At 39.0% G+C, this 26,840-nt stretch overlaps 4 protein-coding genes across 4 annotated transcripts; 2 read left to right on the top strand and 2 right to left on the bottom strand.

Moving 5' to 3' along the window:
- Positions 1-27: 27 nt before the first annotated feature.
- LOC119734768 lies at positions 28-6,756 on the top strand. The gene is made up of 6 exons (XM_038208320.1): positions 28-403; positions 941-1,175; positions 1,782-2,168; positions 2,944-3,042; positions 3,611-3,732; positions 4,344-6,756. The coding sequence occupies exons 2-6, from the start codon at positions 950-952 to the stop codon at positions 4,509-4,511; spliced, it is 1,002 nt and encodes a 333-aa protein (XP_038064248.1). The 5' UTR covers positions 28-403; positions 941-949; the 3' UTR covers positions 4,512-6,756.
- A 973-nt stretch (positions 6,757-7,729) lies between these two features.
- LOC119734862 (IQ domain-containing protein K-like) lies at positions 7,730-12,293 on the top strand. The gene is made up of 7 exons (XM_038208461.1): positions 7,730-7,876; positions 8,451-8,708; positions 9,353-9,450; positions 9,943-9,995; positions 10,133-10,210; positions 10,797-10,881; positions 11,225-12,293. Exons 1-7 carry the CDS (start codon positions 7,822-7,824, stop codon positions 11,444-11,446), a joined length of 849 nt encoding a protein of 282 aa, XP_038064389.1. The 5' UTR covers positions 7,730-7,821; the 3' UTR covers positions 11,447-12,293.
- Positions 12,294-20,446, bottom strand: LOC119734861 (transmembrane protein 104-like). The gene is made up of 10 exons (XM_038208460.1): positions 20,282-20,446; positions 19,604-19,725; positions 18,994-19,078; positions 18,535-18,643; positions 18,059-18,145; positions 17,520-17,619; positions 16,212-16,308; positions 14,901-14,994; positions 13,285-14,080; positions 12,294-13,245 (listed from the first exon to the last, which is right to left on the bottom strand). Exons 1-9 carry the CDS (start codon positions 20,327-20,329, stop codon positions 13,308-13,310), a joined length of 1,515 nt encoding a protein of 504 aa, XP_038064388.1. The 5' UTR covers positions 20,330-20,446; the 3' UTR covers positions 12,294-13,245; positions 13,285-13,307.
- A 987-nt stretch (positions 20,447-21,433) lies between these two features.
- Positions 21,434-25,778, bottom strand: LOC119734970 (coiled-coil domain-containing protein 137-like). The gene is made up of 6 exons (XM_038208631.1): positions 25,571-25,778; positions 24,930-25,060; positions 24,310-24,487; positions 23,711-23,793; positions 23,514-23,596; positions 21,434-22,879 (listed from the first exon to the last, which is right to left on the bottom strand). Exons 1-6 carry the CDS (start codon positions 25,645-25,647, stop codon positions 22,616-22,618), a joined length of 816 nt encoding a protein of 271 aa, XP_038064559.1. The 5' UTR covers positions 25,648-25,778; the 3' UTR covers positions 21,434-22,615.
- Positions 25,779-26,840: the final 1,062 nt, after the last annotated feature.

The following is a 26,840-nucleotide window of genomic DNA, read 5'->3' as shown; positions in this document are numbered from 1 at the left end:
TATTGGAAACTAATCTCCCAGAATGCACTGTAATATTTTGAATGACGTCATCTCGGCCGTGTTTACATGATCATCGCCAGCTGTTTCGCAGTTGTAATTCTTTGTTCGTCACTGAAGTATTTACCTCGAAAATTGTTGATTCAGTCGCCCAAAAGCACATACATTAGTGTCAAAGCGATGTTGAAGTTGTACTTAAATAGAAGGTCATATTTTGGCAGCTTTGAAAACACTTAACAGCAGGAACTATTGGGGAAATCCTTGGCTTGGACAATGCTGTGAAATGAAAAACCGCCAAAACAACAAATGAGTGACATTGCATGTTGACAACAAAAGCGACCGACATCGTGAATCAACCATCACAGAATTTTGCTGTCTTTGAAACGTGTTGACAAAAATATCGTTGGTAAATTTCTTTGCCATGCTTTTTATATATTTTGAAGGCAGGCACTGACTTGTTTTCTTTACTTAATGTAGCTTATATAACTTATAAGTTATAATGTTCTTTTTATTGCCATTTTTGCCAAATAAATACAAATACTGTTTTTATGTATAATGTTTTCCCTTTTTTTCTTCTTCGTATTTTCAGTGAGTACAACTACAAATGTATACAAATGAAAAGGGATGATATTGATAAATGTTGTTCGATTGAAGTTGCCCGTATTTCATATTTAGTTCAAAAAGGGAAGCTGTGTTTTTGCAAGGGAAGAAAATTGCCGCCAAGTTCTACTGAATGGAGCGCTGGAACTAGACTGCAGTGCCCTCCGTACTACCAGAGGGCACCGCAGTTCCAGCGTTCCACTCGGCTCAGTAGAACTAAAGTTGTCTTTATATGATTTAATTTACAACATTTCTTGGTCTTGTCAATCGGCAAACTTTACTGTTTGCTAAATTTACACCAAGAATTGAAGGAGAGCATTATTTTTTTCTTCAAAACCCACAGATCACAACCATGTCCGTGTTCCACCTCACAAGTCGCTTGGTGCAAGCTCAGCAGGCTAGCGCCCCCACTAACCACCCTGAAGAAGAGAGCATCAAGGCCGGCCGCACCGCGGAAACAGACCTCATCAATGCCCTGAGGCAACAAGGCGTACCCTCATCACATATCTTCCGGGGTCTACGAGTGCCGGACGGGTTCCAGACAAGGAAATACGAAATTGATATTGTGGTTTTGACTGGTGGGTTCAGAGTCTTAATCAAGTCATTGCAAGTCAGTGATATTGTTACGCCCAAGTATGGCATCGCCCCAACCGTAGTTGGGATTATCCCAACTAATAGGATCGTCCCAAGTATAGTTGGGAATTCCCCAACTATTGTTGGGACTGTCCCAACTAAAGTCGGGACAATTGCCATAGTTGGGGTGCAAGAGCATGTCAGTCAAAATTCAATCACTAGTAATGGGTCGTAGCATCGCAAAGCCAAGTGACAACCCATCAAACAAATTTTTAGCATTATGATTTGACTTGTGATAAACTAAATAATTTGTTGTAGTCGAGTCCATCACAAGTCCAGTCAAAAGTCCTGTCACTAGCACCATAGGAAGAACAATTTAAAAGAGACTGCTGTTGTCACTAGTAATTTGAACAGATTGTAACTTAGTTCGGCCAGGAGGACTTGTGATGAACTCGAACGCAACATTGTTGATTACATTTCTGTTAGGTTTCAAGGCTTCGGGACGTTCTTAGAAGGATTTCATATTTTCAAGAACTATTCAAGAAAGATTCTTTATATTCCCTGCAATTTCTGACAAGTATCAATCCAACAATGTCTATTCCTTCATCTAGATTACGGTCTGTTTACCATCGAAGTGAAGTATTGGTCTGGCAAGGTCTCCTTGGCCTCCGACGGCAAATCTTGGATCCATCGCAAGTGCACCTACTCCGACAAAAACTCCAGCGTGACCTATGACGAAAAATCTGATGACCTCATCGCCGAACTCAAACTGAAGACGCAACTTTTGCGGAATCACCTGTTGCGCAAGGACGTCTGCCTGGCCGAGAAGTACTTCCATCCCCGCGTCGTGTTCATGAACAAGAAGATCGAGATACAAGACGAGTTGGTCTCTAAGCTGGAGGTGGTGTCGTCACTCCGATACCAGGCTTTCCTGCAGTCATTTGAAAAAGGGTTGGGATGGAGCGTGGCCAGTGCAATCATTCCTTCATTTCTAACTGGTGAGAGTCCAAATTCGCTATCGTTATTTTTTTGCAGAACTTTGATTAATTTTCCTTTTTTCCCCCCCTGAAGTTGCCCATTGCAAGGCTGAAAGCCAATAACCCTCTTACAGGGGTGTGAAATCTCAGCTTTAAAGCTGATTTCAGCCTTTTTTTGTTTTGGATTTCAGCTTTTTTTCAGCTTTTTCCCTCACTTGCCGTGTACAAAAGTATAGGAGATTTCCAAAGTTCAGCTTTTTTACAACTTTTTCAGCTGTTTTCAGATATTTTTATCAGTGGTCACTCACACCCCTGCTCTTAGTGGGGAGTCAATATTCAGAGCAATTATGTGAAACCCTTTTAAACCCTGCAGGTCAGTTTCAGGTGAAGGGATATGAAGTGTTAAAGTAACTGTGTCACACATAGAGTCACTGCACAAAAAAACAGCACTGTGGAGGAAAGTGAAGCATAAACGAATCTGCCTGCTTGCCCTGAGCTTAACCATACTCCACAGAAGATTACCTCAAAGGAATTTGAAGTGTGGGGGCTAACTCTTCAGGCTTGTAAAGTGGAGAAGACTAGGACGGTTAATCTGCCCATATTCTTGTATGATAGTGCTGATACGTGAAGTTAAATTCATAAAAACTGTTTTAAGAGACTAGCGTGTGACATATGGATGGTGTAAACAAAAGTTTCAAAGCTTGAAAAGACAAACTCAGAACAATAATTTTTTTTACCTAGTTGTGCACAATCAGACATTTTAGATATTCTTTTGTCTTAACTTGTCTCTCTGTAGGCCAGTTATCATATGGTGCAATGGAGATGGCTAGGCAAGCTTTGAGTAGCATCGGCACTTGGGACGTCATCTGCCTACATGGAGATAGACAACTTTATGGTCAGTCTTGGAATCAACTCTGCCAATCTAGAAAAATTTGTTTTCAATTTATAAATGACTACGGCTGAGGCGATTGTCGTCGCGTCAGTGCAACAAGGTCGTAACTCCATTCTGCAACAAAGTGGTATCTCGCGCATATACGCTCCGTGCAACAAGGTCGTTTCTCGACGTCCACTGACATTGTGTGTACATCCGGTTTATTTTAAGTGAGATACGACCTTTTGACATTCTGAAACTCGCGTTTCACGTACGGCCCGTTTTAGGAAAAACGACATTGTTGCACAGACACGACGTTGTGTAAAGACATAACGACTTGCAATGAAATTAGAATTGGTTGAAACAAAACAATCATGAGTTATTCACATAACCCAGTATGTAAGGAAATGAAAGAGCTCTAGTTAGATGCTGTTTAGCCTGTTAAACTGTTTAGACCCGAAAGTAATGCAAGTTTCCCTATTTTAGAAATTAATCATTGATTCTAGCTAATGAAAGTCACTGCTGTATTGAATTTATTCTGTTGACAAAATCAATCCAGTTGATGTAACCTTGTATTGTTTTTGTTTTTCAGGCGACTTCAAGGGTAGTGCCCACTTTTCTCCAAATCGCGAGGAGACTGGAACATTGGAGTTCAGCCACCAGCGCAATGCATCAGTCTCTTCATTATGGGCAGTGCTTGGCTATTCACCACAGGTACATAGTAACAATGACATACTTCAGTTCTGCATTTATTCTTAAAAAAAATAATATTTTCAGGTCATAATTTCATCCAATATTTTATCCTTGTTGTTCATTCTGTCCTACCTTAATATGAAAGGTTCCCTTCCAAATACAAGTTTTCCTATTTATTTTTTAAATGGCCTTTAGAATTTCCCACTTTGTAAAACCACCATGATACAGTTGAACACCTTTATAACAAGGTCCTTGGGACTTTATTGTTTTTATCGTTTTGAACAGTACTTTGAAAGAAAAATGCGCCACTCTTACCCATTTCTAACAGTTGAAGACTTGCAATTTATTTCGTTGTCTTATACGGAAAGGGTTCCCAAACTTGACAATTGCCAATTTTGATTTTACTTATCTGAATTTTCGATTGTAAATAATTGGACTCATCAGAATCAAACATATTTGGGGCTGTCTCTCAAGGCTGAAACACTGGCATCCTTTACTCCCAAAAATATCTCCACCAGCACTCTTCAACCATCCTAGAAAATTATATTAATTATTGCTTACAAAAGCATTGATGTGTACTTTGCTCTGTATATGAATATCAGCGGCACACCGTTATTTTTTTTTTTTTTTAGGTTGTGGTCACCATGCATAAACGCTGTGGAGGTAGCTGGCTGTGGGGCACCAGTTGTGGATCGGTAACCATCCCGTACAATGCCGAGATCACTTTCCGAGTGGCAGGGGACCAGGAGGACTCCAAGATACCGGCCAATGACATCCAGTCGATCAATCTCAGCATCTAAAAAGGGTGTTCTGAGCAATTTTGAGGGGATTTTTTTTATTTCTGAGCACTGAACTGATTTCCTTTGGCATATGTAGGACACCATGCAAGCCAAGAAAAGTTGGGCAAACAAATTGTTGATAACATTTTTGTGCTTATTTTATGTGTCGAATTGAGCATATCATATCAGAACGGGAGAACATTTTGAGAACACTTTATGAGGGGATTTCCCAGAAAAACTAATGAAGATGGGACAATACCAACTACAGTTAGGATTGTCCCAACTACAGTTGGGACTTCCCCAACTATAGTTGGGACCATTACCATAGTTGGGACGTAACATCATCCTCATCACAGTCCTTAATGTCAGTGTTCATTTATTGTTGATATGGATTTCTTTGAGGGGACTTATACTTTTAGATTTTTGTGGGGCAATATAAAAAAAAAAGAAGCCAAAAATGATGGTACAATGAGGTGATTTGTTGCCCATCAAACCTGCCATTGCTGACATTTTGTATTTATTCCAAATTTATTTTGTAATATTATTACTGTTAATTCAAAAATCTTTTTTGCTGAACCATTTTTTTCATATTTTTTTTTTTTTATATACTTTTCATTTTTATATTCAATGTCTGTGCTCATCCAAATTTATTCTCCAGTTCGCTTTTGCAATCTTCTTTGGGCACTCAAATTGAATTTTTTTTCGTGGCAAAATGCAGAAATTTTTAAAATAGGATTCTGCCGATATGCTGATAAACTTTAAGCTTACCTGCAAAAAGAAATGGAAATTATTCAAATTTGTTTTAATAATAAGACGTAGTGGCCTGGTCGCGAAATGTGCTAGCAAAATGAATTGTTAGGAACGCACTGATAAGTTTGTACCTTAATTGAGGTGTTCTAGTTTTCACTGTGATTGTTTGGGGTTGAGAGTTAAGAAAAATTGCCCTGCATTGGACTTTGTATTTTTCGAAAATGTATTTGATAGGGAGTGTTTCAGTGGTGTGTAGGTTGTGTGTGCGTACATGTGTGCCGGGTATTTGAGATTTCGGGGGTTATCATTTTGAGGCGTTTGAATTTTAAATAATTTTCTCCATTAGATTTGTAAATATTTAAAAATATGTAGACAGTTTTGAATGTTTTTTTTTATCGGTGTGAATGAGCCATGTTTTCATACTTTAGATTTTAGGATCGTAAAGTATTCACTAATGTGTGATGGTTGTAATGAGTAACAAGTTATGTTAATGTTGTGCTTTCTGTTTTAACATGTTAAAAAGAAAATTCAGATGATGTGGATTTCATAGTCGAGGATTCAGTGAAAATGTGTCGGAAAACAAATCAAGAGTTTGTTTCTGTAGGTGCTTTGTTAAAATGAACATGAAATTTTTCTTGAGTAATCAAGATTGTATTTTTCTAGTCTAGGCCGTGTAATTGACCGTAAAGTCGGTACAACATTATTTGAGAACATTTAATAAATTTGAAAACCAAAAAACAATCCTGATAGATATTTTCATTAGAATACATATGTACCTCAGATGCAATAGTTAATTAGTGAATATGAAATGTAGTTTTATAAAAATTGTTAAAGTATATTTTTGAAGCATGGCAAAAAAGGGGACAACAACGACATTGAATTACTTGCTCAGTAACACATACAGAAATTGAAAGAGCAATACCCAATTGTTTGTGAGTTCAAGCATTTCGAACCGAAAAAGCACCAGTATTTTGACATATCTTTAGAATATTTGATGACAATTTTGAAATGTAATCCGTCATGCAATTCAACTGTTGAATATCACTGAAAGTATTTCAGGACAATATGGCATTTTTCATTGGTATAAGCAGGGTATTTTGTGGCTTAAGAAGATTGAAGCATTGTCATGACACCTGTATTCTTTGTTCTTTGTGCTAAAGTAGGTTTGATCTTACATCCAGGAATTTGTTTTTCAGTTCCAATTTGGCTTCTTTTTCTTGTCTTGCCATATTTATTTATTGATTTCATGTTTAACTTATCACAGGTTCTTTTTTCTGGAAATGTTGCAAAAAAGTTGATTTTAAAAAAATGAGCACTTTTGAAGACAGGACAAATTCTGTTACTCTTGCATTGCTATTTATACGGAAGGCACCGTTATTGGATTCCATGTACAAAAAATTAGTTTTAAAAATGTAATGATTCTGTAAATAAACGTGAGGATTTCACTTTTAGGATTTGTGTGTTTTTTGTACAAAGTTATTTATTTGGACGGAATAAATAACAGTATTGATAATGATCAATTTGTCTGTTCGGTACTTTAATTGTGTGTGTGTGTGTTTTTAAAAGGTTTCTTGATTATCAGGGTTGTATCGTTACATCCTTGCAATTCAATCGCAAGATCGAGTCTACTACCGTCAAGCGATACTGAAAAGCTAAAGGAGTAGTTTAATGGTAGACAACGAGTATGCTGTTTTTGTTCCATTAAAGTTGTTTCTGTTCCATTAAAGATGTACACCCCATGCTCTTAAAAAAAAGTGTGGCTTTTTTTTTTTTTTTTTTTTACGAATTTTCAATTTGTATGTTTTGTTTAAAACAAAAAAACCTACTTCCGATTTTGGGCATCTCGGTGCAACCTTAACCCACTGAAAAAAAAGGTTTTCATTTTGTGCACAAATAACACGGCATGTCTGGCAGCCAATCGTGAAGAAATAATTCAATAACTAAACGTCGGTGGATTTTGTTTTTCAGTATTGTTATTGCTAGGAAAATAGCAATTGAAAAAAAAATCGAGGTAGAATTAATGTGGGAAACGCATCTTTAAGTTTATCTGGTCTCCATGCTCTATGTTAACAATCTATTGTATATATCCGATTTCGTACTTTGGTACACAAATCGTTATTTAAAAAAAAATGACCATGAAAATAGAAGGCCCGAATTCTCTACACGTGCCCGCTGTATGTACTTCGCTTTGTGATGTAAACAAAATCACGTGGTCGCGTCGATTGTTTGCATTCTGAAAGTAGGGCACGGCTCAAAGTTCATCTCTATGGAAATCACTGACGCCGTACTTATTCATACGCGCCCCACATTTTACAAAATTTCTCTAGAAAATCCCTTTTTAAAGTCATTTTCTCAACAAAATTGGTCAAGTATGATGATTCAAAGCTGAAAGTGCAAAACAATAACGGTTTTCGGCGTTTTCTAAAAGCAGTTGTCTGAGAACTATTTGTTTTTAGGAATTCATCGAATCGTTGTGTAATTCGGCTCGAAATCCAGCGGCCGAAAGCAGGCGACGTCTTTTTCAAGTTAACTTTTAACGTTAGCTTTTCTGTGTTTTACTTTTAGTTGCAAGTTCGTAACAATGTCCATTATAGGTCAGAAACCGGAGGTGAAGCTATGGGATGAGATTTGTAAAGGTATTGCATGAATAAGCAGATAAAATAACCAATTTTCGTTAACTCCGTTGTCGGTGCGTGATTTGCTCATGTATGCCCAGTTTCCGGACATGCCGGCAACTGCCTAGTGCCTTTTTAAAGGCTTTTGACATGGGTAACTTTTCACAGTGCAATATGAATGATTAACTTCTTCTCGCATGTCAGTGCAAATCTATTGTATTTTTACGCTACTTCCAGGACTTTTAGCTCTATGAAGGTTTTTTGCAAAATCGTTACTTTTATAATCGTGACGTTACTACTAGGCCTAGCCTAGTAGGGCCTATCATTCAATCTTATCTTGTTCCTTGCTCTCATCTTTTTGTCTTTGAGTTTGACTTTGTTTTTGAATTTGTTTTCAGACCACCAAAAAAAACCTTTTTAATATTAAGATAACACAAAAGGCTTGACTGAGTTTAACAAAAATGTTTAAGGCAAAGTCAAAGACGAATTGGGCAGAACTATTGACTATAATTTTATAAAACTTAAATTTACTGTTATTTTGAAAACTAACATGAAATATTAAAAATGGTCTGTTTGTTCCATTTCGTTTGCATAGAATTTGCCTTGATGCGACCGCCTTTTCCCAAAGATGATGACCAAGGCTCAGTTACCACGGATATCACCGAATTCAGGCCAGAAGCTCACTCCCCGGTCATGTTTGGGCACAGGGCCGAACGCGTAGAGGTGGACAGCCAAGCGGCAGACGATTTTGACCCTGCCAGCTCGCATCCTGCTTGTGTAGGCTACACCATGATGGAGAGACCATCTAAGCCAGCCACGCCCCCTCCCCCTACACCCCCACCGAGAGAAACATGTACGTATATCTACTGGAAAGATGTCTTTCCCTGAAATGATATCTCGTAAAGACGTCTTTCTGGGATATCCTTTCTAGGATAGACCTCGATCTGTGAAATCCCATCTCGTATTTTGGAAGGTCATCTCTGTTGAACTTTCTGTGATAATTTATCATGCAAATGCAGAATCCCTGATAGTCACTTTAAGCCTGACTTTAACCCCTTTAAGTATTTATAATATTGCTATTCCCTTAATTGGTAGTAGTTTCAAGGCATATAAGATCATTTGCTTTTCATGAACTTTGTTGTACTTCCAATAACACCAACGTGCAAAATCAAAAGAAAAATATTCCAAACCTAACCTGGTGAAGTTTCAGCTCAGTGGATAACCATGCACAACCGTTTGATCCAAAACAGGATTTCGTCCGTAGCACGCTTTATTTCCAAAGTCAGTCAGCTGCCTGATGATCGTTGGAAATTGATTTCTTCTAAATGACAGTAAGCCAGACGGAATAACATCACAGGGTGTTTAGTACCTGTACAATCTTTAGTCCAAGTTACAAGCTTTTTGATAATAATTTGGTAGGTTATTTCGGGATAAATGCAAATTGACCTATATGCCTTTAATTTTAATTTTTACTTTGCTGTTGTGATTACTCCTCAGGTATGCCTCGTGAATATTTAGAGCATTACATCTTCCCTGTTCTCCTTCCTGCCCTGCTGGCAATGCTGAAACAAGCCAAGAAGGAGAAATGCTTTGAGGTAAGTTGGAAGTTTAACTATCTTTTGGGCCCATCTCAATTCACATCCGGGACAGGTTCCTGACAAGTTGCTGGTAGAATCATTCACTTTGTCCGGAAGAAGCTCTGCATTTGTCCTGGAAATGCTATGGGGGAAATCTTCATTAGCAACTGCTTGACTCACCAATACTGATAACTCCATTGCGGGAAGATTGCGCAGTAGTTGTTTAGAATCCTGCAACTTATACCCGATACAATGTCCGGAACTTGTCCAGAACTCGTCCCGAATAAGAATTGACGCGGGCCCTAAACAATGAATTTTCTCAATTAATATCCTTGTACATGTGTTTATTTACCAAAATTCTGTCCAAGATTTTTCATCTTTTGTTCCATTATTATTTATGTATCAGCATTCTAAATAGCAAAACTACATTAATTTCTTTGAGTTTGGAAGGGTGACAGAAAGTTACAAAATTAGAAAAAGAGTGTTTATGTTTTTTGTTTTTGTTTGCAGAGAAAGCGATTTCGATTCAACGGATGCGACTATTTGACTGAGTATTTGTGGAGGTGAGTATAAACCACTCGGCTTCACCTCGTGGAATGGAACATTCCATCTGTCACCTCATGAAATTATTCTTACTGTTGCACTCATAAACATTCGTTATTTGTACAATATTGGATTTATTTGGTTTTCCTTTCTGCAGACACAACCCCAAGTATTCTGGCAGGGAGTCGGACCAACTTGAAGAGATTCCATTCGTCAAACAGATCCTTGCTGAAAAGTACGTACACATAAAAACATGTACATATGCTGAAAATCATGTTTGACAAATTGCTATGACTCCGATCGTAAAATATCTGCAAATTCTTTATCAAATGGCATAATGGTCACTACCTGTGCTGTCTATGGTCGTCATAATCATGCCGACTCAGCACTTGGTGTTGGCTCCGCATTTTTCTCACAGTTTTTGCCGTCCATCACAGCTTTAAAGGCTGGCCTAAAACCTACCGTGCGGTGCGCTATACGATCTTTGCCTACTACAATGGCGACACTGACTTTCTGGTACCCAGATGTAGGCAGAGTAACGTGGGTCAGTGAAAGCCCTCTATTAGAAAATTTGGCGAGACCCAAAGCACATATCTGTGCCGGTGCTCTTGCATCTTCTGAAAAGCAGCACTCATTTTTACAAAGCGATTTTTGATTATTCAAACTTTAAAAAATGAGGATGAATAACTTACACAACATAATATTAACCAAATGCAGACCAACATTGCAGACCCAAGACAGATTTCTAAACACCAAAAATGACGTAGAGGGTTTAGCCTTTCCAGTATTTCTTTACTGTCACTTTTACCTCCCCCCTACAGTCCCCGCCCACCCCTCCCTTTGTCGCTGATATGGACAGAGCACGAAGCGGCGGTCGTCATCCAGTCATTCTACAGAGGATTCAAGGTAAAAGCGCAATAACACCTGGCCTACGTTGCACTGCCTTTTGGGTAGTATAACATAGGGCTGTCCTGAATATTCAAATATTCGATCATTCGATCACCAGTTCTAATATTAAAAAAAAAAAACTATGCACATACCATACCATACCATGGCAAAACAGCAGAGGAATTGGTCTTGCAAAGCCCAAATTTTGTCCTTCCAAAGTTGTGGAATTTCATTTTAAGATTTTTGTCGAACCCTGTAAAATCCTGGACTTCAAACCTCAGCCACATTTGAAAAATCTTTGATCGGCCACTGGTCTGTGAAGTAAGTTCAGTCTTTTGTATACCCCCTCCCCCTTCTCTAGGTGAGAAAGGAGGATCACATCCAGGAACTGCGGCAGTGGCAGCGAGAGTGGCACGACGAGAACGCCGACATCAAACTCAAAGTCGACGAGTTTTGGAAGGAGCACGAGCCCGGCTCGGAGCGAGGCAGCGCAAGGAAGATACGGGACCACAAGAGCCACAGCGCCCGGTACCCTGCTTGCTACAAACTCAGGACGTGGAGTCCGTCACCAGAGCGGAGCTAATATTACAAGGCAAGGGGCCAGTGACATAAAATAAAATTAACAGTTTTATCAAAAACCGTCCGTGCTTATTGGTGAATCCAAGCATTAGGAAGTAAAGAAGCAGTAAAGTCTGTCTGAGCAAAAATGGCCCATTAGGCCGGTGTTTATCTTCGGTTTCTGGGCATGGAACGACTGAAAATATATCTATGTATTCCCCCCTGGATGGTTGGTTACTCCCCAGCTAATGCTGGTACCCACTCCTGGGTGGATAGAGGCAAGTTGGGGTGACGTGGCTCGCCCAAGGACACAACATATGGCCAGCAGCTGGATTTGAACCCCTGACCCTCTGATCATGAGTCATAAACCCTAACCACTAGGCCACACTCACCCACCGTTTTCGAACCCCTGATCACGAGTCACAAACCCCAACAACTTGGCCACACTCGCCCACCGAAGCATTAGGAAGCCCCTTGGTAATGGCGGATGCATTGTGCTAGCTGCATAGCGAAGGGATTTGTTAGGCATGGAAAATGTTAGCTTCGCAGAAACAACAATCTTGTGTGAAGTGTATTTGTTGTGTCTTTTTGGAGTTTTACTGCAGACGTTTAATGTGAATAAATTGCAGTGAATTGTACATTGGCAAAACACACGTTGACGGACACTTGATTACATGTACTGCTTTCTTTTGTCATATTACCAGGTTTTCTCGTAAAAGTTAGATATGATCTTGGAATATTCCACATATTATATTTGGTCTTGAACAAGCTTTAAAAAGACACTGGAAATGCACATTATTTACTTATACATACATGAAATTGTAAAAAGTGTGTACATATTTGAATAAATAGAAATGAATCACAAAAAATTATTCCTGCACCCAAGTCTGTTATTTATTTCCGTTTTTTGTCGTGTCATTGACAAAGAAGGTACATATAAAAAAAGCTGATTATGGACAGTCTCAGTTAACAGTCTCAGTTTAAAAAAAAAAATCATACATTTTCACATTATCAACAGGTACAGTTTATTTTATAAAAAAGTTATACGTATATTAATTTTCTGGGTATTTATCTTTTCATTCTTGTGTGCCTTCATACTTCATTTCAGTCTACATTTAAATTTGAGGTTGGCACTGAAAGGTGAAAAGTTTTAGTTAATTTATACATTTGAAATTTAATCAGAATTTCAAAAAAAAGGAGAATTGCATGAATGTTCATAATTGAAAAATATTGGAATAGAGACACACATAGTACATTTGCTAACCAGCAGATAAGCCCTCCGATGGCGATTTAGGCATTCTAGAATCTGCTCCGCTGATGAGCCAAAGCATCCTCCAATACACTTTGGCTAGAGTGCATTGGATTGTCCAGCCAGCAGACACACGCTAAATCATAAAGATGCCTTCAGGTCAACCTTGTGACAACACCAGAACAGTCAGACTTTTCAGGATCAAGCTGCGCCTGAGCTACGACCGTCGGGAACATATCAGTCGCCAATTTTTTGTAACCCGAGTGTAAATGTGATGACATTAAGACGACCAGCATCAGTCCGTGCTACAAGAAAATTAACAGTTCTAAGAGTGGACAAATTTCAACTTCTGCACCGCGAAGGAACGTGTTCCCAACAAGCGGGAATTAATGCAGTTGACTTGTGTGAAGTTATGCTGTGCGCGTATCCGGATCATCAAATTTTATTGTGGATTGTCACGTTGTGGGTGACATGAGCATGGTGGCGATTATTCTGTGTCAATATGTCGCTTGTTCCACGATAATCACACAATTTCTCAGTTTTGTGACTTGACCATGACTTTTGTGCTTGATGCCGATTGTTTAGTTGCCGCGCAAGCAAATTGCAGGTCCACCTGAGGCTGGCTTAAGAGCATGGGTTAATGGTGATGCACAGCACTTATAATGTGATTGGCCGTGACGAAGCCGATGCACAGCACGGCCCACAGTAACACCAGTATCACCCAGGCTCTGTGCCTGAAAGGGGACGTGTGCTTATTGCTCCAGTTCTGCCCGAACAGCTTAGCGGTCTTCCTGCGGCCGCAGTAGACCAGAAACGCTGGGATGACATACTGAATGCCCGCACCGGCGTAGGAGCCCGTGTAGCCCACGAGCCCGGTTACGTCAGTGGTGATGAAGGCAACTACGATCCCCGGTAGCAGGGCCAGTAAGGGGAAGACGATGCGATCAACGGCCCAGTGATACGGCCGGCCCTCCCGCGCAAACAGCATCTTGAGATTGTTCCGCAAGGTGATCCCGATAATCGGGAAATTGGTGCTGAGCGTGAAAACCGGGAACAGCGCGATGAAATACTGGACGGGCACCACCATGGTGACCCCGTTTTTATCGCCGAAGAAATTCAGCGTGTAGATCTCTTGTATGCTGTTGGTACTGAACGTGAAGATGGCCGTGAGCGAGATCAGAAGGTAGAAACCGAGGATCAGCGCGTAGTCTCCGCCCAGGAGCACCGAGAGCCGTTTTTTCCGCTTGATGGGCGTGACTAGCGAGGGCAAGGAGTGGTGACACATGAAGGAGTAGACGCACACGCCAAAGAAGTTGGGGATGCTTTCAAAGGCTCCCACGGCAACCGGTCCACCTTGGCCCTTGCCCTTAGCGAGGACGATAAGCGCTAGGACAATCATCATGGAAAATGCTGCCAAAAAAATAAATGGTATCTTAACTATAATTCCGGAAATTGTCCGTCCGTATTACGATTATCTCCAGAACCGGGCACCGTATGAAGTTGAAAATCGGCGGGTGCATTGCTCGGCAACCCGGAATGTGCAGTGTCAAGTTTGAAGTTGTTTGGACGAGCGGTTCTCGAAAAAGTTGCAAAAGAAACCCCAGGACATCAGCACCATTTTTCCTCATAAAAGATCAAACATTTTGGCCTGTGTACGCATGTGTATGGCGCCACTGATTTGTGTGACTTCACAATCAAAACTGCGTGCGTAAAGTTTGGTAAACAAAAGAGACGCGTAGCTGGCCCCATATTTATCATAAAAGATTTGGCCAGTGTATGCATAGAGCAATGGCTGACCTTCACTGGGGGCTATTCCTTTATCAACAATGGGTACTTCACTGATGAGGGTGTATTCCATTATCAACAATGGGTAAATAAAACACACTTCTTCCTCATGTTTTCTTACTAAATTTCAAGGAATCTCTGTGTCTGTCCACATTTTTAAAAAAAATGGGCGTTCAACCTGTGAGTGTGCGTTCGACCTGAGCAAACACCACCATTGAATTGTGTGCGTTGTTTGCACAAGCAGTTCTCAAAAACGCTGTAAATACCAGCAGCCAATGAATTTGCCCCTCCCGAACAGGCACATTCAATGACGTGCACTGCACTGGTTGAACAAATTTTGGAGAGTACAATCCTTGATATATTTTGACACAAGAAATATATCTGCTTGACAAATATTGGTGGGGAATTTTCAAAACAATTTGTAAAAAAATAATAATTGTCTTACCAAGCCACCGGAAAAAGGTTGTGAGGAGCTGTAAATACTTCGTCTTCTGAACATTGAAGAACACGAAAATACCCAGAGCTATGGCAAACACAGTCTGAAATGAAAAAGAAAAAAAATGATGCCTAGTTTCGAGGGCCTGAAAATACGGCCAAATTAGGGCTAAGGTTAAAAAACAAACACCAAAATATTCACAATACACAATGTACACACATTCAAAAATATAAAAAAACACCAACTAACTATTCATACAAATACCAAGTTCATAAAAAATGTCCATCAATGCAGTTAAAAATATGGTACATGTACCAATGTCATACGGTGCAAAACAGAAAATGTTTTTTCACAAATTTAACGGTGATGCAAACATTTTTTCCACTTCCCCTGCAATGCATTTGTACACAGGATAGTAGATCACAATAGTACATAACATTTGTGTATTAACAAAATGACTAGTAAAATCCTTATTATAAGATGGAATTTTTGCGTCGGGGAGATATAAATCAAATTAGGTTTTGCCCTTCACCGACGTTTAAACACTGTATACTCAGTGTGTTACCTCCCGAGTGAAAGTTGGAAAAAATCACTTGGGTTGGACTCGAACCCACGACCTCCTGCTTTCTAGTGCAGATGTCTTAGCACTCGACCACCGAGCTAACGGGATCGGTTGGCCGGTTCGAATCTGATGTACATAGCAGTGGGTACCGCGTAAATTATTATAAGATGGAATTTTTGCGTCGGGGTGATATGAATCCCATCAACAGAAAAAAAGGAACTAGTAAGTACAGCTGGCATGTCAATCACCTCCAGTCAAAGCATGGCTATATCAAATGAACAAGGGAATTCTCCATTGAAAACTTGATTGATTTTGACTGCTGTGATGGCATAGCTAAATTCTGTTTGCCAGAGAGGGAGGGTTTTAAGTTAAAGGTACAGTCCATCATTTGTAATTTGTGCATTTTGTTCGTTTAAAGCAACAAGCGTCCTCGAAATCTAAAGAAGGGTGTTGAACAACTACTAAACCTGATAAAGTTTCAGCTCAGCTTCAGCTATATATTTCGAGAAAAACAACATTCCAGGATCTCGATTTCAAATCAAAATGTTTTGAATTGGGCCTTCTTTCATTGATTTCTTCAAAATGACAGCTTGCCAGAAAGAATAATTTCACAGGGAGTTTAGTCCCCTTACTATCGTTCAACCAAGTGTGTTTTTCAACAATAATTACGTCAGTTACTTTTTGGATAGCTGCAAATGATGGACTGTAGCTTCAAAGTACAAAAAGAATAAGCAAAGGTTACAGTTGTGACATCCTACCAAGTAGACTCTATAAGCGTTCATCCTGGTTAGATTCACACCTTCCCAGCAAGGGTCATCTTGCTCTGGTGATGAGGAATTCTCTGGTGTGTATGTACTGTAACAAAGGAAGAAAGTCACTGCCGTGAATCATAAATTATTTCCAACAATGCAGTCTTGTAACAAATAAGTTGACAATGGAAAATTAGTGCAATAAAGGAATGATGCCTTTCCTATTCGACTAATTGAAGTTGCATTCCCGTTCGTTTTTTTTTTAAAGTTTAATCCTGAAAAATAAATTCCTTTTTTAAATTGCTATTTTTCTACCAGTATAAAATTTATTCACTTTTGAAAAAGACATCGACCAAAAAAAATTGGCTCATGTGTAGTTCTTGCATTATTACTTAACAATTGCAATTGTTGGCTGCCAGACAATAATTCTGTTCTCGAAAGATAGGCTGGTTCCCCGCCCACAATCAGTATCAATAATGTACAGACCGGGAGCCAGTCAGCTTGAAAGACGGATCTTGGTTTGTTTCAGAAATTTGCAGACGTCCAAATAATAAAAGAATAAAAAGAGGTTTTTGGTTGGTATAAAACAGACAAGTTGAAAATTCATAGAAAAAAAATTCGAAATTGTTGAAGAGCAAGGGGAATGCAACTTTAAAGCTACAGTCCATCATTTGTAATTTGTGCATTTTGTTCGTTTGAAGCAACAAAAGAGTTCAAAATCTAATGAAGGATACTGAGCAACTAACCTGATGAAGTTTCAGCTAAGCTTCAGCTGTACATTCCGAGAAAAACAGCATTCTAAGATCTCAATTTCAAATCAAAAGTTGCTGAATCATGTTTTGAATTGTTTTGAATTGCAACTATACGCGACGTCGCGCACTGATCCGACGAATTATAACAACCGCGCGCGCGTGTGCGTCGTTCGAATACTTGTGCGCGCTTCGCTGAATAACAAAACGAACTACTAATTTAAATTTTCCTACGGTGCTTCTTAAGAATCACCGTTGGAAATGCCTTCTTTCGTTGATTACTTCAAAATGACAGCTTCCCAGAAAGAATAATTTCACAGGGAGTTTAGTTCCCTTACTATCTTTCAACCAAGTTAGTTTTTCAACAATAATTACGCCAGTTACTTTTGGGATGGCTGCAAATGATGGACTCTACCTTTAATAAATATTCACAAAGAATAAGTGAAAACTGCAATTGCCAGTAAGAAGTGGCATTCATGAAGAAACTACGATGTCAACAAATGCTAGTAAACAAAATCAAAATGCAGAAGAAAACTGAGTCCAGTGTCCACGGAAGTGTTTCCCTTACCAGGTAATGTTCATTAGTGACGTCGGCACTGTGACTGCATAGATGGCCAGGTCACCGTAGAGATATATCACCATACACAGATAGAAAAGGTTTAATCCAACTGCAAGCAAATAATATGGAAAACAAAGTTAAAGGTGGTGGCAGCATGACTCTTAAAACAAATATGTGAGCACTGCTCTGAATTTTTGGACACTGTATCAGGTTGGCATAGCTGTACTTTCCTGGCCTGAAGAGTATTTTGTATATTTAAAAGACTGACTGACCAAGCCATCACAGAAACAGCGAGCTATTCCTGAAGAAACGGATATTCCTTTGAAGGTTAAGAAAACCAGCAAAGACACACAAAAAAATCAAGTCAAAAATTCCATGTGGGCTGCAAACATGAACTAATTAGCCAAATTTGCCTGAAAAACTTTGCAATGGAATTGCGCATTCAGTTCATTTTGTTTGTGCAGTTTTGGGGTCTGCTTTCAAACTCATAATGTATGTATTGAACTTAGCGGGATTCGAACCCAGGTCAACTGTTGGGAGATACTTACTTTTATTGAAGAATAGAGAAGCCATCTTGGCCATCTCGACGCGCTCGGTGATCTCAAAGAAATCCTGGTGTTTACCATCTGTATACACTGCAATAAATGACAGTGAAGAACAAAACAATACCTGAATCAAATAAAGACAACTGTGGGGGTGGGGGGGGGGGGGCTATCAATCTTACTCGCAGCGAAGGACGTAACTACTTGGTCAAGCCAAAGACATGTAAAGGCACCTTAGGGCAACCACTGTAGGACCCATGTCTGACCACGGAGCACAGCCAGATTGCGAGCGCTGATTTTTGTGGAGGAAGGAAAACCGGAGAACACGAAGAAAAACCCTCGTGGCATAGAATATAATCAACAAACAACTCTACTCACATATGACCCGAGACGGGAATCGAACCTGGGCCACAGCGGTCAGAGGTGAGCGCTTTGCACCACCCACATGCCACCCACAAAAGATTTATTACAGTGCAACTTACACTGTGGAGCCACAGGCGGTTGCAACAGGCTCTGCTTCTCATCACTCTCAACTTCGTGAAGGAAGGGAGGCGCCGTGGCATCATGGGAACCGCTCGATGAGTCCTCCAACTAAAAAAAAAAGGTAATCCTCAGGACATTTTTTTTCACTTATTGTTGTTTCATGTGCAGTGGAGAGTATATACTCTTTATGCATACTGACTTCCCACTGAGATGGTTAAATAATACACAAGTATAAAAATTGAGATTTCCTGCTGATTTTCATTGTGAAGATTCGTAAAAATTCAGTTTGTCGAAAATAGCTCTGGCAACCTGTGATTTATTTTTTTTGAGGGGGGGGGGATCACATTTTGTAACACACCAGAACTTGAAAGTAAATCGAAAGATTCACTGGTACCCTATTTACATTCCTTAGTAATATTTGAAATGCTAGTCATAATAACAAACGTCTATCACCTTACCTCTCGTTTTTTCTCTTTACGCTTGAATCTGATCACAGCATTGGCTGAGGCCATGGCTTCAACGACGAAAGTAACTGTCAGATAGCTGGAAATAAACAATCAGGGACTATTCACTGACTGGATGAGCAATGTACACACACTTATCTATAACAATAATGGATACTTATACAGTGCTTTAACCAAGGTCAAAGCACTTTACATTATTATTACCCCTGATCATCTGGCCAATGAAACATTCCCAAGACAATCTCAGCTCTGTGGGGAGTGTACAGCTCGATGCTGCCATATCAGACCAAAACATCTAAAATCAATCACAATAACCATCACTGCCCTCACAGGTACCCATTTGATCTTGGGTGGAGAGAAGCAATGTGTGAAAAAGTGCCTTGCCCAAGGACACACGCACCATGACCCCAGGCTGGACTCGAACCCACAACCAATGACAGTACACTTCAAATGATACTGATTAATAATTTCTTTTCTTTTTTCCAAGTTAACAATGCACACTGAAACTCATTCACTATCACCATAATGTAATTGAAAACATTGAAAACAATCTTTTATATGGAATGAAATAAGGACCAGACTTGTGCTATGAATAAACACTTACCTGACAAAAGCCAGGATGATTATGAGAATTCCCCCCATGGCCCAACCAGCCCTGGCAAATGCTAGCGGCATGGTCAGAGCACCGGTGCCAACGATCAGGTTGAAGACGTAGACCAAACCCACCTATCAAGAATTAGAAAAAAAAGCAACAACAGAGGCTGCGTAAACAGAAATTCAGAAATACTACCTACTAGCACCACTCTGGTAGACGAGTACAAAATCTAGAAAAAAAAGCAACAACAGAGGCTGCGTAAACAGAAATTCAGAAATACTACCTACTAGCACCACTCTGGTAGACGAGTACAAAATCTATGAGGAATTTATCTGTTCCCGACCTCTTTTATCTTAAGCTCGCGCTCGGAAGTAAAATTTTAACAGAACTACTGTAAATAATACAAAATTAAAAACCCTAACCACCAAATATATTCTTATGTCTTACTTCATACGTACTAGTATTAAACGTCAGTCATGTACTGACTTGAGGAATGCCAATGACTGTTTACCAAAAAAGTAGGCCCTACTTTCTTTTTAATTAGTATTTAGGCCTTTACTTATTTATAGTAACCTTATAAAAAGTAATATTAATTTACACTGACTGAATGATATTGAGCATGTTGAGATTTAAGACTCAAGAGTCAGATTCAAAGGCCAAAGGCAATATTCAAGATAATATTCTTACCATAGGTGAGTAAAGTTCACCCGCTTCTGTTAGTCCAGCCCCAGGCATCTTTCTCAATAGTTCTTATAGCATATAAAACGTTAAATTCGACTGAAAATCACTACCAAAAATAACCAGGAAATGACGAAGTTGAGTATCACTGTCACTGTCAGCTGGCCGGATTAGTATAACTCGTGATGAAGTTTTTGATAGGGCGCCCTCTGTTGGGCACTAAATACAAGCGCTGGGAAAGATCATTTTTCAAACTCAGATTTTTGTTCTGGCATTGGCTTTACTATCTTCAAAATTCAAGGATCAAAATGGACACACTCTTACATTTGGCCTTATATTACAATGATTTGACGTTCACTTGCAGAAAATGGATCTGGTATCAAGCATGTGCATCCATCCTAAGATCAGGGACCAACAGAAATTATGAAATGGACTGTGAAGCCAGAGCCGGTTGTAACTCGAGCTTTCAAAAATGCCGCGCGTGTTCTCCATGTCTATTGGCCGAAAGTTAATGCTGGAATAAATTCAAGTAAAATCGATCAGACCATTGCCAGACCAAGCACTGATTCCAAACCAATCCCCATGGATCCAGATTAGTGTTTTAATCATCAGCTTAATGTCTTGATAAACTGCAAAACAGTCAGCCCCCAGCCCCCCCCCCCCCCAAAAAAATCAGATTTAGAATCCTACCCTGAAACAAATGAACTGTTCCTGCACTGAATAACACGATTAAACTTTCAAAAAAGAAATTTAAAAGAAAAAAAACAAGATTTTCTGGTTTATTAGCTTTTGGCAAAGTTTGCAGCTACAATAAATCAGACATTTGAAAGTTTCTGGGCTTCAATTCTATTCTTTGAACAAATCCACGTTAACGGTACACAGAAAACACATCTAAAAACCAGGGTTCGACTTTAGCAGTAGCCCACCAGCCAAATTAATGCTAGTTAAAACAGCGGCGGGCTAGTCAAACTCCGTAAGTAGCCCGGCTGGAAAGTCAAACATTACTGGGCTACGGCAAAGATGAAAGAACAGGAAGAAACAAATTATTAAATTCAGAAAGCAAACCTGTATCAATTTGTGTCTAATTTTTATTAACCGTTTTAGGGTTCAATTATTATTTGTTTATTTAAAACGCCGACAAGATTGCCTCAGGATACACCGTAACATGTATGCACATTGTTTATTAAACATTCTATAAAAGAAAAGTTAAACACCCCCAGGCTAGTTAAGAGTATTTTTCAGTAGCCCGCTTGGCTAGCGGAAAAAAAGTTAAGGTCAAACCCTGCCTAAAACTCAAAATGCATTCATGTATGAAAGGCCTCTCGAAGTCTTCCACAAATAATTTCAGCGAATACATGCAGCAACTCATGAAAAAGATGCTGCACAGTACAGACACATCATGTATCAAAATTTGAGGGAGGCGATATGGTCTCTCATTTTTTTCTTAAAGCCATTTTTTTGCAAGCTCTTGAAGGGGTTGGGGAGCTGGTTTTTCCCAACAATATTGTCCACGTCAAGGTATATCACAGATGTATTGTACCTGGAATTACTGTGGATTAATTTGACATGAAATATTCAAACATCAGACATGATAAGTTGCTCAAATTCTAGCTTCATTCTGTGGCAGATCAGTTAGAACTCTCCAACAAATTTTTACATAAGTTCATTTAATACTGGAATAAGTGAGGCCTTCTTCTCTGAAACCCCCCTTAAAAAAGTACCCAAGGGAGTCTGAAAACCCTACAGAGACATGCCATGTCAGTTCATTAAGATTTCAAGATGTAATTCCCTGGTTCAACTGCACGGCAGGGTAAAGCCGAAAGCGTGTATTTCCAACAAAAGAAATGGAACACATCAATGAACATGCCTCCCATTTCCTTGCTCATTAAGCAGATAAAAATTTCACATCTTCTAATGACTGCGATTTTTTAGCACAAATGGATAATTTGAATACAACAGCCAATTCGTCCTTACAAATATATCCATTTTCTCAGGGACAGACAGAAACGATTGGTACATGGTTGCAGCGTTTCTCTCGTTCCAACTAGCTGGATTTGAACTCAATAGGTGTGGGTGGGATTACGTCATCCGATGAAAACATCTATTCATTTGCAGACCAGTTTTCATCGGTTGCTATGTGCTACCATTCAGCACTCCAGACTCAAGAACCATTGAGGTTCAAGAACATGAAAGTCTTGGAGCTAGATAAGCCAATTATATAACAATTCCCGGATGTCCGCGCACATCTATATGTGGAATCAATCACATGATCTCATATTTGAGGCACGAACGTCGAGGCCATAAACACTCCACAATGTTGGTCATGTCCAAAATGCAACAGTTTTAAGTGCTCATCAAGACTGGATGGTCCTGCCCATGATGTCCCTTGGCTTTTCGGTAGGCCAAAATGGCCGCCTCCCGCGAACGGTCAAAGTTGCGCTTCTCGGCGTTGCTCATGTGTTTCCTCTTCTTGGCCTTGGCTGCATTGTCTTGCGACGTTCCTCCTGTCCTGTTTGGTTTCTTAGATTCGTCTCCACTGTTGTGGTTCCTTGGAGTAGACTCTTGTGGTTGGAGCATTGATTTCAAGAGGAGTTGTCGCTTGCCAGGCTGCATAGAGGAAAGATAAATGTACATTTGGTTACTTCAAGCTTTTTAAGATTAGTGTTTGTCGATGGACCTATCCATTAAGCCAAAACCCATGATTTTATATTTTTGACAAATCACGATTAAAGGCAGATAGGATCATTTGCTTTTCATGCATTTTGTTCGTTTCCAATAATAACACCACTCAAAATCCAATGAAGAATGTTCAAAACCTAACCTGTTGAAGTTTCAGCTCAGTGGATATTACACTTTCAGTACAGTGAAAAGCCACGCACAACCTTTTGATCCAGAAATACGATTTTTGTCTATAGCACTCTTTACTTCCAAAAAATAAATCAATTGAGTGATCATTGGAAATCTCCTCCAATTTTTCAAATTCTCCTAAATGACAGCAAGACGCACGGAATAATTTCAAGGGGTCTTTAGCACTAGTACGATCTTTAAATTAATCCAAGTAAGCTTTATGATAATTCAGTGGGTTACTTTTGGGATAAATGCAAATGATTCTATATGCCTTTAATGTATGGCTACCATCTTCTGCTGTACAAGCGACAAGGTGAAGTTGATGAAAAAGAACAGCATCATCGAAAAAAAACCAACGAAATATGAATGAGAATGGGCTTTGCCCGTATGTTACCTTGTCTGCTTTGTCGTTGCTTTTTCTTGGCTTCGCTGAAAATACGGGCGGGGCTGACACGACCTCCCCGAACTCAACACGATCTATAAAATCAACCAAAAAAACACAATGAATAAATGTATACACATGTACAAAGTACTCGTACTCTTGCAAATGTTCTCCTGCAAACATTTAAAAATTATTGTAATCATATTTACCTTTGAAGAAATCTTTTTCTTGTTTTTCCAGTGTTTTCTCAAACTTCCTGCTTTTAATCTTCTGCTGCAGTATGGCAAACCTCCTGCGACAAAATTCGAAGTCAAAGTGAAAGATATTCAATTTGGCCCAGAAGAATGATCCTTTGAACATTTTGTAACATCACATTTCCTGTGCATTCTGTTTCTGTAGTGCAGTTATCTTCCACAAGTTAAAAAAAAACCATGGTGCTTACTTTAGCAGCGCCTTGACATAAAGTGTCATCAAATGTGGAAGTTTCAGCTCAGTGGATATTACATTTTCAAGAGAACAGTGAAAAATCATGCACGACTTTTGGCCACGAAACACGATATCATCAATGGCACTCTTTATTCCCCAAATCAGTCAATTGACTGATCGTTGGAAATCACCTACATTTCTTGATTTCTTCAAAATGACTGCAAGCCAGACGGAATAATTTCACGGGGTGTTTAGTACCAGTATGAACCTTTAATCCAAGTAAGCTTTTTAATAATAATTCGGTAGGTTACTTTTGGGATAAATGCAAACGATCCTTTGGTTTATATTCAGGATCGCCTTCGTGTTTGTGCCAAGAACTCACTCTTTGTTCTTCTTGATTGCCTGATCAGACTTCAGCCTTTCACTGCCTGTCATGCCATCAGTCTCCAGCTTGGATCGGACTTCAGTCAGCTTCTTCCTAGCCCCGGAGCCGACTCGCTTCATGAAGTGATTGTGGGACTCCCCCGGTCGTCGCTCGACAGAACCCAATTTTTGCACGGCTGTAGATCAAGTTTGGGCGAGATCAATTAGGAATGCATGTGAATTGTTTTTGTTTTGCTGAAAGAACACTTACTTTTTTTGTGATCTGTGGACAGAACTTTAAAACAGTGGTTGTGTTCAAAATTCTGTAACTTGAAAAGTACATGAGTGATATGGATGATTCTTGTACTCAAAGAAAGCTTAATGACTGGGCTTTCATATCCTAGATTTTGAAAGTGCCACAGGCAAAACTTCATTCCAAAACTGGTCCTGCCCATTTTTTTTGTTTTTTTTGTTACTCACCTTTTAGTTTTACACTTTTGAACTGAACGGGGCATGTGTGCAAGAAGGACCAAGAAGTTTTGTGAACTTCTTGCTAATGAAGTACTATCATCTGGATTCAAAGGGTTCTGGAAGTTTTTCCTTACAAATTTATATTTAATACACAAGACTGTACCTCACCTTGTTTTTGTTTTTGTTTAGGTGTGTGACCTTGTTTTGCCAATTTAGTCGCCTCCAGCATGTTTTTGAGACTGCGTGGTATCTCCTGAGTAGAAACATGTTTTGGGGCTCTGTCAAATTCTTTCTCTTTCCTGCAGAAAACAAAAGCAGTAACACCATATTTCAATGGCTAACGTTGATCGGCTTTGCATTTTCAAAAAAATGCTGTGGCCATAGTTTAGTTAATTAGTATTTAGTAAATTACATATTTAATACAGAAGTTGAACATCACGCTATATTCACGCATGCATCACACAAATGGTTCTCAGAATCCACTTTGGCACTTGGTTGTCAGTGCATGCATAGCGCTTTGTTACTTTTTGTACTCATAAGTTGTAGCGCATAGGCATATGCAAGTTGTAGCACATAAAACACTGCGCAAGTTAAATTTGTATGCGCTAGTTAAAATCTGTGCGCGAATTGCCACAAAATTTAAATTTGGGCACGCAATTTGTTTGCCGAAATTTGACAGGTCGCAAATTTTAAAACTGCGCAACCATATTTTAAAATAGCGCGCAAAATTGCGCACGCTCATTAGAAATTTGCGCACTTTGCAAATAATTTTATAATTTTATGCGCAAAATTTACGTTTGCCGACTTACGCCAATAATAACGCCCTCCGATTCCCGGTGCAGAAGGGATCCACAGCTTTTACTTTCTTATGTCTTGATTTTGGCATGGTGATGATTGAGAATTTGCAAAAACAAACACTGAAACCCTGGGAAATATCGTTTATTTGGTACAGAAATATTCTACTACACCGCCGGCTCTCCAATTGCTCTTCGTTGTAAAAACACGTGTGTAAGCATGAAGCAACCGCTAGTCTGGCTACCTAATTGCGACTAGCAACTAAATAGAAGAAATGAAGTTCAGGTACTAGGCCAACCCATCGGGAGAAAAATTAAAGGGGCACTCGCTTTGAAGAAAAAAATAATGGTACAAAGTGGAAAGCAGAAAAGTGGTACACATTTTCTTTTTGTTGTAGTTATGACAATAACATGGTAAATTCTTCTTTAATGGGTTTGATTTACAGGATACCTTTCCCTTTAATTTGAATTTGTCTATTGTTTAAAAATAATTTCTAATTGCCAAGTACATTATTTTTTTTTTTTTTTTTTTTTTAACTTGACTTCAAAATAATGGATACAATATAAAACTGTTATTTGTTTTACGACACATACTCTTTTCAAAATTTATTTCTCACAACAATGTGCACGAAAGCTGACAAAAATGTGTATGCGTGTTACACTATAAACACCGTATTTCAATTTCATAAGTACAGGTACATCCTTGTAGGTTATTTGAAATTCAAAATCTCAAAAATAAAAAAAATATTTACTGAAATCTTGAAAATGACTCAAAGACCAAATATGATGACAATTTCATAATTAACAAATTGGAATGTTTCTAGGAACGTCCTAAGAAAATAAGTCAACAATCGAAGGAAAAAAAAGACATAAAATGACATAAAACCAGACAAATAAAGAGAACGCAAGTGGGCATGCAGGAAGAGCAAAAAAATACAACAGATTAAATTTAAAATCAATGCCAAATAAAACAATGCTGACTGAATTAGGTTCTTTAAAGAAGAATAATGCGGAAAACTCTTTCAATTAATGTCTTTACAAAAATAGCACAACTCAGGTTTAGCTAGCTCTATTTCATGTACTCAGAATAAAATCTAAATCTAAAACGACAGCTTTTGGAAAGGGGAAAAAAAAAGCCAATTTCAATACCAATGAGTAACACCTACAAGGCACACAATATCGCAAAGAACTGCTTTGGATGGTTATCTGGGAAATTATATTGATTGAAAGTATCTTAAGTTTCAGTAGATTCAGCAGGTTTTTTTCAATGATCATTATAGTGTGC

This window comes from Patiria miniata, unplaced genomic scaffold (genome assembly GCF_015706575.1).
Source record: "Patiria miniata isolate m_02_andy unplaced genomic scaffold, ASM1570657v1 HiC_scaffold_28, whole genome shotgun sequence".
NCBI lineage: Eukaryota > Metazoa > Echinodermata > Asteroidea > Valvatida > Asterinidae > Patiria > Patiria miniata.
The sequence above is the reverse complement of the archived record's forward strand: the minus strand, read 5'-3'. Positions and strand labels throughout refer to the sequence as shown.

What these genes read in the sequence shown, in the direction of transcription:
- LOC119734862 (XM_038208461.1), top strand. Translation starts at nt 7,822, where the DNA reads ATGTCCATTATAGGTCAGAAACCGGAGGTGAAGCTATGGGATGAGATT. An exon ending in ACCCCCACCGAGAGAAACAT is followed by an intron (nt 8,709 to 9,352) that starts GTACGTATATCT and finishes ATTACTCCTCAG; the next exon opens with GTATGCCTCGTGAATATTTA. An exon ending in AAACAGATCCTTGCTGAAAA is followed by an intron (nt 10,211 to 10,796) that starts GTACGTACACAT and finishes TCCCCCCTACAG; the next exon opens with TCCCCGCCCACCCCTCCCTT.
- LOC119734970 (XM_038208631.1), bottom strand. Translation starts at nt 25,647, where the DNA reads ATGCCAAAATCAAGACATAAGAAAGTAAAAGCTGTGGATCCCTTCTGC. An exon ending in TAAACAAAAACAAAAACAAG is followed by an intron (nt 24,488 to 24,929) that starts GTGAGGTACAGT and finishes CTTGATCTACAG; the next exon opens with CCGTGCAAAAATTGGGTTCT. An exon ending in GCAACGACAAAGCAGACAAG is followed by an intron (nt 22,880 to 23,513) that starts GTAACATACGGG and finishes TCCTCTATGCAG; the next exon opens with CCTGGCAAGCGACAACTCCT.
- LOC119734861 (XM_038208460.1), bottom strand. Translation starts at nt 20,329, where the DNA reads ATGCCTGGGGCTGGACTAACAGAAGCGGGTGAACTTTACTCACCTATG. An exon ending in ATCATCCTGGCTTTTGTCAG is followed by an intron (nt 19,079 to 19,603) that starts GTAAGTGTTTAT and finishes GTTTATTTCCAG; the next exon opens with CTATCTGACAGTTACTTTCG. An exon ending in ACCGCCTGTGGCTCCACAGT is followed by an intron (nt 18,146 to 18,534) that starts GTAAGTTGCACT and finishes CATTTATTGCAG; the next exon opens with TGTATACAGATGGTAAACAC.
- LOC119734768 (XM_038208320.1), top strand. Translation starts at nt 950, where the DNA reads ATGTCCGTGTTCCACCTCACAAGTCGCTTGGTGCAAGCTCAGCAGGCT. An exon ending in CATTCCTTCATTTCTAACTG is followed by an intron (nt 2,169 to 2,943) that starts GTGAGAGTCCAA and finishes GTCTCTCTGTAG; the next exon opens with GCCAGTTATCATATGGTGCA. An exon ending in TGGAGATAGACAACTTTATG is followed by an intron (nt 3,043 to 3,610) that starts GTCAGTCTTGGA and finishes TTTGTTTTTCAG; the next exon opens with GCGACTTCAAGGGTAGTGCC.